At 34.0% G+C, this 15,124-nt stretch overlaps 2 protein-coding genes across 2 annotated transcripts in view; both read right to left on the reverse strand.

Annotated features, from left to right (window-relative positions):
• Positions 1 to 12,738, reverse strand: part of LOC105146752 (uncharacterized) — a 173,386-nt gene extending 160,648 nt beyond the window's left edge. Inside the window, exon 1 of the mRNA XM_011057228.2 lies at positions 11,687 to 12,738. Within this exon, the coding sequence (XP_011055530.1) occupies positions 11,687 to 11,741 (55 nt within the window). The 5' untranslated portion in view covers positions 11,742 to 12,738. The remainder of the gene's footprint in view (positions 1 to 11,686) is intronic.
• Positions 1 to 15,124, reverse strand: part of LOC147908240 (uncharacterized) — a 539,816-nt gene that overhangs the window by 187,007 nt on the left and 337,685 nt on the right. The window lies entirely within an intron of this gene.

The following is a 15,124-nucleotide window of genomic DNA, read 5'->3' on the forward strand; positions in this document are numbered from 1 at the left end:
TAATAAAAGATACATTTTCTTAAACTATTATTGCATTCATGGAATGACATGTTATTCTTATCATTATTTCGTTACTGTTTTGAGATTCATAATGTGGAAACTGCTACATTCCAAATTACGTCTACGCGCATGGTTTGCCAAGTCAACCAGGGGAAATTTATGCGCGCAAACATCTCTGAAATCATGGGTAATTTAACGTGAAACGAGAAGAACCGCGAAAAGTCATTTAAAAGTTTCAGAAGTTGTCTTAAGAAAAAAAAACTTTTTGTTCATGCGCGCGGAAAGTTGGAGACGCGACCGATTATGACAATATTCGTCTTAAACTTATGTACCATAACGTAACTGAGAATATATATTAGTAGTGGATAAAACTGAAGTGCATAAATATCGAAGATTGTCTTGTAAAGATATTAGCCGTATATTATGCCTCCATCTGCAATTGCAATCCATGCGATATAAATTATAAGTACCTGTGTGTTAATTTTAGTAGGCGTGTGCATGACACGCTCTCGGTAACGATAGCACGACTACTTCGAGCTGAATCCATTATGCCGTATACGAATATTACAAAGCTTACTGAATTGTAAATGAGACTCCTGTACTTCGTCGGGGGTTAGCAACGGTAACTTCGGCTACTAGCCAACAGCATTACGTCTGCGAGCGCGATACGAATTCGTAAGTTCTGTTAATCTTTACTCATCTTGGCATTAAAGTCATAATGCCAACCACGAGCGTTATGTGATACTTATTGTTTGCTATTACTTACGTATCATTAAATGTTTCCTACATTTAGCATAGAATAGAAACTCTGCTATTAATTATTATTAAACATGAATCTTTGTAAGAATTACATGTATGTATAAAGTATATTGTGAATAAAATAAATTATGACATATTAATATAACGTAAAGCTAACAATTAATAGTATACGATTATGTTTAGAAAAAAATATTTGTTGACATTAAAAATATATTTAGATTAGAAAAAGCTATAATACTGATAGTGCGCTACTTATATCTAATAATCATTGCATTGATGACATTCACGCATTAAAAAATGTGACAAGGAGTAATTATTAAGTATCAAGTTAAGCGCATTCTTGTAGCTAATTAGAAATGTGTAATATACGAGAATGTGTATATATAACGATATAATATCAGATTATTAAAAGCTAACAAATATCGTCCAACTGTCCAGTCTACAGCTTTCGATAGGCTCTCACCAAAACGGTTTGTTCACGATAACGAGAATTCTTGTCAATCGGCCGTTAGAGAGATAAATCGCCATGTACCTATATATAAAACCTCGATTCTTCCCACCGAGTGTCTCTTTTCGCTTCGGAGCTTCGACAGACCCTAGACGTTTACCTGGCACGAGTCTCCAAAGACTCATTGCGCTACAGTTCCGTGTTTCTTCTCCGCCAACTTCCTTTTCTTCTTCCCTTCTCTCTTGCTACTTTCGCTCCTACAAGTCCAAGCCTTTCCCTCAGGAATAAAGACGAAAATTGACAAACCCTTTGTTTCTTTGTGCACATCGCACTATATCTGTCTACGATAGTTTCTTTTTGCGGTTCGCCGAAACTTCGCAAAAACTAGATTCGAGGAACCACTAAAATAACTAATTAAAAAAAAATCTGGCAATATATATCTTAATCAGGATTGGCATTATTTCACCCCCCCCCCCCACCCGCCTCCAAAAAATCCCTGGAGTTTTACTCGCTTAAAAAACCCGAAATTTGTGGGTTTTTTAAAGGTTCATTGGGATATAAGAAAAATAAACTTTTTCATCAGAAACACATAAAAGGAACGAAATTTATAAATATTTAATGAATATAGATATACTGAACTAATTCGACTGATATAATTTTAATATATCATATCATTTTAACATATATATAATATTTAAAACTACAATATAATTTTATTTAAAGGTATATTCTATTTTCATGCATATTTTTTTTATAAGTCCATTTTCCATGAATTTACTTGAAATTAAATCTAAATTATATTTAAATATTCATTTAATATTTATATAATTACTATACATTCATCACTTTTAAGCTGATTTTTTTGTTCTACCCGAATACTTTTTATTATTTTATATATATAATATTAAAGAAAAAAATGATGATATTATATATAATATATATAACATCATCATTTCTTTCTTTATTTTCATTACAGAAGTAGTTTTCTTTTATTCGAAAAATTCATTTTATAATTAATTTGATTTGAATATGTAATTAAATAATGATAAATACAACGGAAACTAAATATTATGTGAAAAAATATTAAAAAATAATCAATGTTGTAAAAAAAACTCCACACAAAAAAACCTCCTAAAAAAATTCCAATAAAACCTTTAAAAAACCAATGGACTGAGCTTTTTTAAAAAAAGCTCGGGTTTTTCCAACCCTGAATTCTTTTTAATGTGATATAGAAGATTTCTCTCGGAATAATTGTTTCTCAGATTACATGAACAATCAATTTCTCTTACGTTTTTCCGAAACCAAATGCAAAATAATAATACTGTTATTACTGTCTAATAATCATTAGTGAGTAATATTTAATATACATGGAAAAAACAATTTTGCTGAAGTATTTAAAAATTTAACTAGATACAGAGATCCGAAAATAATTTTGAACCATTAAAATAAATATGTAGAACTCCTAAACGTTAATGATAATATTGCAGAAAGTTTAATATTCTGGTAACTAATTTGAACATCTTATATAATTATTTAGATTTAGTCCAAACAAAATTATTTTCAAATTTATGTATGTCCAACTAAACTTTTAGTTACTTCAAAATCATTCTTTCCATATATAAAAATTTACAGATTATAATTGTATAATCTGCGCATAAGTTTAACTAAGTCCGACGTATCCTATGGTCCTTTTAATCAAGACCTTATATTTTAGGCATATTTTTAAAAAATACACAAAAATACAACGCTGCTATCATCGTGATCATTATGTCGTGGACGAGACGCGCAATTACGCTGCAATGGAAATATAAGCGAGGAAAGTGCGAGGTTCATTCACAAAGCCTTCCCGTCCTTCTTTCTCTTCCCCGCCTTTGTAACGTCGCGTTAAAAGAAACCGCGAACCATAAGACGTATTCACCACATCCCGCGAGGTCTTTCCTCGGTTAATGCGAGATGAAATTACAACTCTCCGGAGTTCCGGTAGACGGTCATACCGTTCGCTACTTGAAGGACAGTGACACCTCGTTTCCCTTCCTCCCGCAGGATGTATGTAGGTGGGTAGGTGGATGGGTACGTGCAAAGACATTTCTTTCAACTGGATAGCCGGATAGCCAGGTGGAATGAACGTTCCAGTTACAAAAAGCCACCGCCCTTAATCTCGAGCAGGAAAGCAGTCCTTGGCTCTACGAGTTTCAAAGAGGAGTTTTCTAGTTATTGGAGAATATTCTCCGGAGTTTAACGAGATAACTTATACTTTTACGATCAAAGATTGACATTGTACGGATCGCGGAAGTCTCTTGGAAGTGCCGGATTGCGCTACAGTTTCCGGAAGGAATCGAACCGGGATCGGTTTTCGGGGAAATAGCGATTTTCGCGTAAATTGTACCCCGATATTGTTGAACGTGGTCCAATTAAAATCCTTGACCGCTATGTCGATTCGATCTCGTGACCTTTGTATATCTTCGATGAAAAGTTAATCTCGCGTATTAAAACGGCTCAACACGATTCACTTTGGATTCACTTCAATGTTATAATAGATTTGGACAAATCTAGAGATGTAGACAATATGCTCACACAATAATTCGTAGTAGACAACAAAAGAAATAAAACTATCCTCCTTTATTCATTTAGATGTATATAAATTATTTCAATTAATTATGTAATTAGATCTATAAAGAATCATATTCTCTCTCCTTTAATAAATAACGAAATCATTTTCATACACATTTCCTTCTCAGCATTAAAACATATATATTTTTTATTACGAAAATGTATACATATATGCATATAATGTAATGTATAGAATAAACTGATAGCTGAAATCGTAAAAAACGAATTTGTTGAAGATAGTATCTCGTTTTATTATTAAGCGGTCTCTCTAAAAACGAAATGCCGCAATATACTTAACCAGTAAGCCGAAACCGAGTTTTGATGATGAAACAACCTTGGGATTCTTTTTGCAAGCGAAGTATTTAAAACAAAGTTTATATGCGTCCTTATTCGAGCACAGGGGATTATAAAGTTCATTACGGTACTCAACTAGAAAAAACAATTAATAGCATTCCGAAAGTTTCAGGCTGATGGAAAAATGTGGAGCTTATAATACAGTCGCGAAAAGCATTGACTAGAGAATATTACTTTTTTTTACATTGTAAATTTTTATGGTAACAATATACGGGATTAAAGGATATATATTCCGCGAATTTCATTAATACGCAGATTTTCCAATAATATAGTCAATGTAACTAGAAATATGAAACCCAAGAAAATTAAAAATATCATTAATATGACTAATAATAATTCGATATTATAAAGAAGAACAAATTAAAAGAAAGAATATTTCCATTATAACAGATTTCTGATGTTTTCATTTTCATTATTATGATCTCATTGTTTCAGTTTATTTTAATATAAAGCATTTTTTATATCTATAAAGTAGCAAAGCTTTATATCTTTTATGAATATTTTTAGCATACGTGTCTTCTTATAGATATACATAAATCTTGCATAACGACGAACACGTGCACGCAAACAAGATAGGAAAAAATCTAAAAAAAAAAAAAGTAAAGTTTATCACGATTTGCTTGATTAAACTTTTAAAAATACGATAAATGTACAATGAATAAAGAGTACAGTATGTTATATTGTACTATACAACGTGTGCGTATTTGCAATTTAATGGAAAATTCAAACAATATTTTAAATATTTATTCCGAAGATAAAAAAAAGGATTTAACATAACACACTAATTTACGCAAGTACAACGTTCGCCAAATACAAATGGTACATGACAAACCAAGCTAATGTGGATAATCACCGGACACGGTAGTTACTGCCACAGAAGCCAATGATTAAGATTAATATTAGCGAGTCTGACAGCAACGATGTTATCATCGTGTGACACGCACAGAACAGGACGGAACGCTATTTGCACTATTAGGATTCTGTATTCTCAATAATAATACTATTACTTTACAGTAAATACTTTACAGTAAAACAAAGAAAACAAGTTTTAATAATTAACTACTTTAAGTACTTGACAGTCTTCTTATTATTTTGTATTTTTCTTTGTTATTTTATATTTTTTTTTCTTCTTAAATTACAATCGCAAAAAGCTCACGAATAAGAAAAGTTGTTGTCGACTAATTGTAAAACACAGTTGATTGCGAATTAAATGAATATGGATAATTACCGAACATCATAGTTATAATGATTAAGATTAATATCACCGGATCTAGCAAGAACATTATCATGGGACGCGACAAAAAATGCCGGAATCCATAACATAACAGTTGTGCAGGAAAATTGTGCTTCGTGAATTGTCTTTGTATTTATCCATTCTTGAAATGCCAGTTGTTATCTTGTGTCTGTTGCTTGCTTTGTTATCTAACATGAAGAGTACTTTGTTCTAAATCTTTCAAGATACATCCATGAAACTTTTTCTTGATAGTTTATATATTGTAATAATTAATATAAATTAAAACTTTCTTTATTGAGAATAAAAATATTTTACTATTAGGTGTTGGAATTAATTCGTAGCGTTTTACAAGTGATGGGAAGTACTTTCATTAATGTATTTTTTAATGCTCATGTGAAATAAATAACATTCTTTCATTAAAAACGCTACGAATTAATTCCAACACCTAATATTTTTTTTAATTTTAAATTGTATCCAAGATATAAACAATTATCTACGTATATATGAGAAACTTTTTTTAATTAAAACATAACATTGTAAGAGCAAATTAGTTAAAGAAATTCATAAAAAGTGACTGACAGACAAACATGAAACTAATGCAAGTACTCATCAGACAATGATTTGCCTCCATAATATCTGATGATTAACATTAATATTATCCAGCTTAATAATAATGGGTGATGTATTACTATTGCCATTATAATTCACACATCCACCGCAAAACAGAATATCATCCGAGTAATTAAGATAAGCAGTCACGAGAACAAATATTGAATGCATTAAAAAATCTCAATATTAATATTATTTCATTTTACAAATGAAAGGCTATTAAAATTTCGTATTTTGCCAACTGGAAATATTTCCACGTAACTCCCTTACCGTTTAATTAAAAAATTAAATTACATCTCTCCGAGTCTTCGAGATATTCGCGATTGCAATGAAAGTTTGCATCTGGTTTGCCTTTTCCAGCGCTAAACTTCGAGTCATCTCCGCGAATAATATTCCTGGTCGCTCGCTCGTGGCCCATTTCGCTCGTGGCACAAATGCAGTCTCTCAATTATAACTACTCACGACAGCGGCAATTTCACTTCCGATACACGCGTAGACCAGCTTCAAACAACTGTCAGTACTAAAGACAAGTCACGAGGCGCATTCGAGCTAAGCCTAAGTAACTATACAAAGGATTTTCGGAAGGTAAGAACCGAAATTCGCTCGATACGCTCCAAATCGTCCTAACGTCGCAACGCGCATCCGCGTTTAGTTGGCGGTCTCGATACAATAAAAACGCACCAGCTCGTAAGTCTATAATTAATTAAGCTACCTGTCCTATATGAGAACGTCAACTGTAAACCGCCTAATGCCGCAACCCTGTCTCGGTAGATCAGTTTGTGTGTGCGCGTGTCTATACGGAGCACTCGGTTGTGATATTCCTGGCTTAACGCCGTCCTCATCAAAATTGTAATTAAACTCCATACACGTAGTTCTCGATTCGGGCGGCTAATGCGTTCGCGACAGCTAGGCGTGTAAATAAATTCGCACGGAACGAGTACAAGCGTAATTCTCTCACATTAAATGTTGGCGATCCTTTGTTGAGCGCGCGCCTCCAGTTTACGGATTTTCATCCGTTCTCAACTCGTGGGTAGTTTTTTAACTCACTAATTGTGCAAGCCGAGAATTACTCTTACTTCCATCATAAATTTAAACGAATTACTTTATTTAACATGCATACTGTAGGTCTTGAATAGTCTACAATATACATTGTATGATAAATAAACATGATAAAACAAAAAAATCTATAACAAACCTATATAAGAAATATAGGAAAAATCTATAACATACCTATACAAGAAATAGTCTCATGAATGTATCTTGAAAGATTTAATACCAAAGCATTCTTCATATTTTAAATAACAGAGCAAGCAACAAGCGCAAGATAACAATATTTCAAGAATGAATAGATACGGTGACAACTCATGAAACATATATATATAGAAAAGTATCCGTGGAAGCCTCAAAAGTAACCAATATCATTCATTTATCATTTTATACAAACTTATAATCAATTCATTATAAGTTATAATTTTATATCTTTCTACAACAATACATAAATTATTATTATATAAAATATTGTCACATTTCTTTTTGCTTTAAAATAGATAAAGTTTTCATATATTATATAAATTTTTTTTATATAAAAAAAAGTATCCTCAACTTTTTCTGATAACACAGATATTGCTTCCATAACACAGATTTTGCTATTTTTCCTCCGATATTAAAAGCAAAAATCATGAAATATATGTATACGTACATTTTTTAATTTACAAAAAAATTATCTTTCTTTCAAAATAAAATGGAGACTTCACTCATCGAAATTAGATTAAAAGCGGAAATATATTCGACTATAATTTTTAATTAGACTACAATAAACCTATATATACACACACACATGTATATATATATATATATATTAGGTGTTGGAATTAATTCGTAGCGTTTTACAAGTGATGGGAAGTACTTTCATTAATGTATTTTTTAATGCTCATGTGAAATAAATAACATTCTTTCATTAAAAAACGCTACGAATTAATTCCAACACCTAATATATATATATATATATATATATATATATATATATATATTTCTTCAAATTAAAATAAAGAGAAATAAATGCCTGTGTCTCATATTATTTTAGAGTCATACAGACTATTGAAGCTTACTTCATGTTCATTATATCACCGAGATTGTCGAGAATTTGCTTTCGTAGCAAAGAGAGATCAGACTGTTAAATTAGCATGCCGATTCATAAATAAAAAACTAACTATTTCGTTACTCTAAAAGCTGCAAATTTACGGAGAGATTCGTCGATTCTCTCAAACGTTCATCCTCGTATTCCCCGTTTCTCTTCGTTCTCGCCTCCTTCCCAGCAAACATAGCAATCGTCGAAAAAGCGTCGAGAGAAATCAAATGAGTTTGCGCGAGAGTGACAATGGAGTTTCGCGACTGTAATCAAGCTACTGTGAGTGGCGCGGGAAAAGGGGTCGCCGTGAAGGGTGAAGGGATCGTCCTGCGCATTTGAATTTCCACGCAAAGGGAAACGAGATACCACCGATAGCGTCTAGAAATCGTCCGCGGCGCGACGATAGAGACATTGAATTAAGCACGATGCAGACCCTTAATTAAACGCTCGAAATTGAGCCATCGATTAAATACTTTCTCTCTCTCCTTCTCTCTCTCTTTCTTCCTCTCTCTGTCTTTACGGCAAGAACTTACGCTCTTCTTTAACACCAAAACGTCTGAATTATCGTGCGAATTCGTCGTGATAATTCGTTCCCAGACATGAATAAAAGATGTACAATAAAAATGCGTAAGAAAATCTTTCATGAACCCATCAAAAAGATAATTTCAAAATATAGAGACTTATTTTTACAACTTATTAATGTACACACATCATGTTCATTACTGACTTCAAATTAAAATTATAATTCTCTACTTTTTTTTGTCTTATAAGTATTAATATTACAGAAGGTTTAATTTAGATTTAGAGAATAAGAAAAAAAGAAGAAAGCTTGTGAAGCTGTTTCTTTGCATACGGAATAGGACTCTTTACGTGAAAAGTAATCCCAAAATATGATAATTGCGCAAGTTTTCTTCAGAAACCCATAGCACTAATCCTTGTAATCGAAACAATTTCGCACGCAAAATGCACTATAAATGTAACATGATATGAAAATAGAAAGTAACATAAATATCTTTATTGTTAAAAGCTAGCACATATAAACAGGATTGCTAATGGAAAACTTCAAAAAACAATCGATTCAAACTTCATGGTACCAATTTGTTCCACCATTATTTCGTGTCAGTTAACGTGCAACTGTTATTTTGAGGTATAAACAATATACCGTAATTGTAGCAAATTTATATTTCGGTAAACAAAAAAAATAGCTTTATGGACCACAGAGCGAAAAGATCAATTCTTTTTCCCCAAGTTGCTCTAATTGGCATGTCCTTTTTGGAAGAGAAAACCGTCGTTTTCGAAGATAGAATTTCACTCACACGTAAATTTAAATTATCTCGCGATTGTTGTTATAAACGAACAAGCATGATTTTTTTTTCAAAGTAACACAATAACACATTAAATCTAATGCAACTTTATAATCCTATTACAGCGTTGTCACAAATTCTTCCTCCTCTAAAATTCCATAACTTTTCCCTGATTTTCGGACAAAATTTCATGATTTTCTTTAACTTTCAATAATTTTTATTTTCAGTAATATTTTAAAATCATATGTTCGTCTTGTTTGGAAACTGTTAAATTATTTGTTGAAGATCAATTTAGTATAATAATATAAATTGCTATTAATACCGCTAATATTTTTAATTATTAAGTTGATAGTATTCGAAAAGTGCAGGTGTAATGTATATCGAATCTTTAAATTCTTTAAAGTCAAGAATTTTCATTTTCTAAAAAATTTTACAAAATTCTCTGACTTTTCCCTGATTTTCCGGACCATTTTCAATTTCCCTGGCACAATTTCCTGATTTCCAGTTCTACGACAATCCTGCAGTCACGCGATGAAAGATGCGAATTCGCTATAATAATTATCTCCATCACGACTTGTTATCCGACTCATTTTCCTACTCGCCGACAATGGAAAACGTTGTGAAAGAAATGTATAAAAAACGTGTTATTCGCAGAATACGAACGAGTCGTCATCGTCGACGTCGACCACGTTTTCGCGCGTGGTCCAGTCACGGATGTTGTCTTTGCCTCCGACATCGTGCGGCGCGATGAGCGTTGAAACGCGACGATGTAACCAGCGGGGGAGCTATTTTACGAAGGGAGAAACTTTTACACATGCATTATGGGGTGACAATCGTCACCTCGTTTTTCAATTCTAACCAGCTGAGTCTAAAAGCGCGAAGCACCGCGGCTTTTTGGCGAGTTGCCGCTTCAAAAGGGAAAAAGGAAGTATTTATTATGTCCTCACGACAATGAACATTTTTACAGAGAAAATGCAGTTTTATAACGGACTTTATTAATGTTTCTTCGCGATTTCTAAAGCAATTTTTTTTTCTTTGAAAAGTGCTATTTTACAACAATATTCCTTTAACATCAGTTTTATCGATGAATTCGATGAATTCCTATCAATTTCTAATATATATCATTGCACATCCGCTCTTTTGATATCACTAGAATTGACTAGAATTGATTAAAATAAAATTTATGATAATCCCACTTCACGGAAATATATCGAGAAACGGAAAGCTCTTATCGTTTTGAAATTATATGTATATGTATATGCAGATTATAAAATAAGTTTAAATATGTTATAATTCACGATATCCATTGAAGATACAATGTATATAGTTAAGAGACTTTGAAAAGCATTACATTTATTCTCTTCATTTAAACATTATATAAATATATGTCGTTGCGCGGTTATGCGAAAGCAAGTTTCTTACGCAATCTTTTATCGTAGATGCGTTCAGTAGAAAAAGCAACCGTTTTAAAATTCTTCAATATCCGTTTCTACCAATATAGATTAACTTTAATCTCGATTCGAGTTGAACCGAGATTAAAATTAATCTACATTGGTAAAAACGGGCATAAATGTTGATTTAAACATTTACTATAAATCCAGTGAAAGAAACAGAGCAAAAGATCAATCATTAAACAACTTTTGTAACAGTCGCAAAGCTATTTTTTCTGCTAAGTACAGCCAATCATATCCGGGAACGTATATCACTAGACGACGAAATTTTACACCGATAATTTAGATGTTTTGATTTTCGCACTAAAGAAGGACGCAAATTCTTGTCGTAAATAAAAGAAAAAGAGTATTTAGATCCGATTCCATCAATGAAGATTAATTTTAATTTCGGTTTTCTCTTTATCTTTTTCTAATTCTAAGAATTAAAACTAGAATTTTCTAATTCTAGAATCCTAAACATTTTTTATTTCTCAGAATGAGAATTTTCTCATTCTTACAATTATAAAATTTTCCAATTCTAGAGATTAGAAAAAGATAAACAGCAAATTAAACCGAGATTAAAATTAATCTTACATTGGAACCGGGCCTTAATGAATAGCTCAATTTCAAGCGTTTAATTAAGGGTTACCGCACACGACGTACACACACACACACACACACACACACACACACACATACACTAACACACCTCCGTACGTACAAGAAAGGTAAAAGTTACGAGGGACAAATCGTTTTTCAATATCCTGAATGTTCTTCAATATCTCGTCCCAATACAGGCAGGTCACTTACCTGCTATCGCCAGGAGAACGACGACCGCTTCTAGCCACAGGTGGCAAGTCTTCATCTCGACGGCGTGTACGGAAGCTCCAGCGATCCCACGATGACCAAAACCACTCGCGGACTCGCGGCTCACGCAACACTCGCGGACACACTGACGATCCACCACTCACGCCGGCAGTTAGGTCGCGTGAACGCAACTAGGTGAAATTACCCGGCACCACATCTGCTCGCTTTCGCACACGGCACGCTCTTTTCTCCTTTTCCTCTCGTTGATTCGTACCACTCGCTCGCGATGACCGGTAACCGGTCGACACTCGAGCGACGTCTTCGACGCTACCACTCGTTTCGTGCGTTCCAGCCGGACTGACGCCGCTGACGTGCGCCGAGATTCACCGTCCGAAAGACTCGCGTCAAACTTCACGCCGAACGGTCCCTCCACTCTTTCGCGACGATTGATACTGGTTGAAATTCAAATTACGTCAGATTTATCCCTTCGCGCGCGCCGCGTGCTTCCGAAACTTCCTCCCGCGGTGTGACTCCTTTTACTTTTATTTATTTTTTTTTTCTTCTTTCGTCCTCACGCACGTCGATCACGACACGTCGGCGATCGACGACAGACTCCGTCGGTGTGCGTTATCGATCACCGTGTGTGCTGATGAAACGCAGCACAAGCACGAACCAAAGATTTTAAGCACTGTTGACAGGGTAATTGCACGTATATCTGCACTGGATTGCGACGGACGAGACTGAGCGTCGCCGCGCGAAGCAGTTCTGTCGCGAGTCGCGCCTGCGCGACCGCCCTTTTATCCCCACCATCGGCGCGCCGACGATCTCGCAGCTTCCACTTCCTCTCCCGCCCTTCCTGCGGGGAAGTGAGCTCTTCGCTCCTTCGCGCTCTTCCCTGCGTCTCGCGTGGGTTTTATCCCGTTTCCACCGGGAAGCCGCGCGCGATCTCGTTTTCTCGTCTTCCCTCCCGACGCTCGCTTCTCCAACGGCCCGCACACCTCGCGACCGGGCCACGCACACAGACAGATCTCTCCCCCACCTCCCCTCCCCGAAAACCCACGATTTTATTCCGCACCTCCTTCCGCACGCGGTGGGGACGGCCGCCTGCCCCGAGACCTGCGGATTCAATTTGTCAGCCGAAAGTTGTTTTTTTTTTGAATGAATACGTTGAATGAATACGGTTTGTTACGCGTATCATTATTCGACATTAGGGACATTGTTGAATGTTGTCGCACGGCCTTGCGAAATCCGTAGGACGCCGCTCCTTTGCTGCTCGGACACGTAGATAGGTTGATCGCATGAATCTCAATTTGCGAAGACGATACGTGTCCTCGAATCTACCTCCGCTGAATTCTAGTCTTGCATTCACAGTACACGATTAAAACAAGATGCCTACATATATCTCATCTTATATTGGAACAATTATAATTCGTATTAGACGAGAATAAATCGATTAGGAGCTAGAAATAACTTTATTTTCGATTAAAGTAGGTTTCAGTGTTTAAATATTTTAACTAGAATGAATTTATCATAAACATATCCAATTCTGCAAATTGCGCGTCGAAAGCTTTTTCGACCTTGAAACGCAGTCACGAACAGAACTAGAATAGTAATATCACATGTTAAATTGACAAGTGATTTAATAATTTTGATACTAATAAGTATCTTAAAAGAATATTATTAATTTGATACTAATCTAAGCAACTTGAGAACTGTAAATAATTTAATTTGTTGCAAAAAATATTACCTTAACCGAGCAACTTAGATCTCCTGTGGTTTACAGAATTGGACATGTATATAAATTCACTTTGAAATATTTAAGCACTAAGATCCGCTTTGACTGAAAATAGATTTACTTAATTGATTTATGTTGGAACGCCTACTTGTATTATTCTCCGATTTTATTATAATTGAAATTGTCCTTTACTTCAAAAGTGACACATGCAGCTCAATAAATTAAATTTTTCAAAAAAGGAAGAAAACTATTTTTTAACTAAACAGAAAATTATTGATTAGTTAAATAATATCGGCAAAAGGAATATACTCTCAAAAATATAATCAAATCATTTTTGTCATTTTCATTTCATAACCTTTAAAAAGCATTCTTTTTTAACTGTAACGATTTTAATCTCCTACAAAACAATTGCAACAAATTCAGAATAATTATTTATTAAAAGCGACATAACTTGAAATATCATCAACAATTTATATTTATCTTGATCAACTAAAATGATTAAATTAAAAATAAAACAACTTTTTTAATCACCTTTTTTGATCACCAAAATTGCCGTAATTCTAAATATTCTCTGTAGAAGACTCTCCTTTTTATTTACAAAAACAACACAACTCTAAATGTGTCATCTTTGTAGAAGATATTAGGATTTGTTTGAAAATCTTTAGAACGATACACTTATTATTTGGTGAAAGGATTGTGTGAGATTAGATTATTTTATTTTTGATAATTGATAGAGTAATCTTTACTTATACTTTACGTATCTTATTCGTAGTAAATAACTCGAAAATCACATTTTTTTAGTCGTGTTACCTTTGAAGTAAGGGAATGACACACAACATGCACAAATTCACTTTGTATACTATTTAAGACGCTCGACAAACAGCCAATAATAAAATCATTATTATTATGAAACAGAAAAGGAAATAAGAAAGATATAAATGTTGTGGTATCGTGTAGTCTCTTTTAAAGCCCTTAACTACACTAGTGACTCCCCTAGAATTGTTTTTTTAAAACGAAATTATAGTTGCTCTTTTACTTTGCGTTATGCGAGTGTTTACATTTATAATATTGTTATATTATGCTGTTCTGTTTATTTCCACTGTGTAAATAAATTAAAATGGCATAGTTTGCTTCGTTATTATACTAACGAATTCTATAAAATATGAAGTTATATTATAAAATTATATTTTATGTAATTTATTATGAAATAATAACGCAACAAATATGGCATTTTAATTTATTAAAGCAGCAAAATCCGATTATGTTGTTAATATCGTTGAAGCGAGATAGAGCATACATTCGTATACAGCGGAAGAGTTTTGCATCCAATTCGACCGGAAGAGTTAAAAAATTGCGAATGTAGCTCTTTCTCTATCGTCATAATTCTTCACGGAAAAAATACGATTTATTCTGTATCTGCTATCAAACATCCGCAAGATACATCGCGGAAATGGTATCTATATTGTTCCTTGCTTCCCGGAATTGATCCTCAACAGCACGGACTGCGTTGCCCGCAGGCGTTGCGAACTGCGTAATGACGTATGCTGATCGCTCGCGCAAGGCCTCGTTTCGAAAACACTAAAGCACGATATATAGCACGATATATAGCACGATATTCGCAGGAAGCGAAGCCAGATCGGCATAATGTATCCCATGCTAGAAACCATAGATCATAGACCGAGTGACCTAATTTTCCCGATGCCATT

The sequence above is a fragment of the Acromyrmex echinatior genome, chromosome 10 (assembly GCF_024713525.1).
Source record: "Acromyrmex echinatior isolate Ae372 chromosome 10, ASM2471352v2, whole genome shotgun sequence".
Taxonomy (NCBI): domain Eukaryota; kingdom Metazoa; phylum Arthropoda; class Insecta; order Hymenoptera; family Formicidae; genus Acromyrmex; species Acromyrmex echinatior.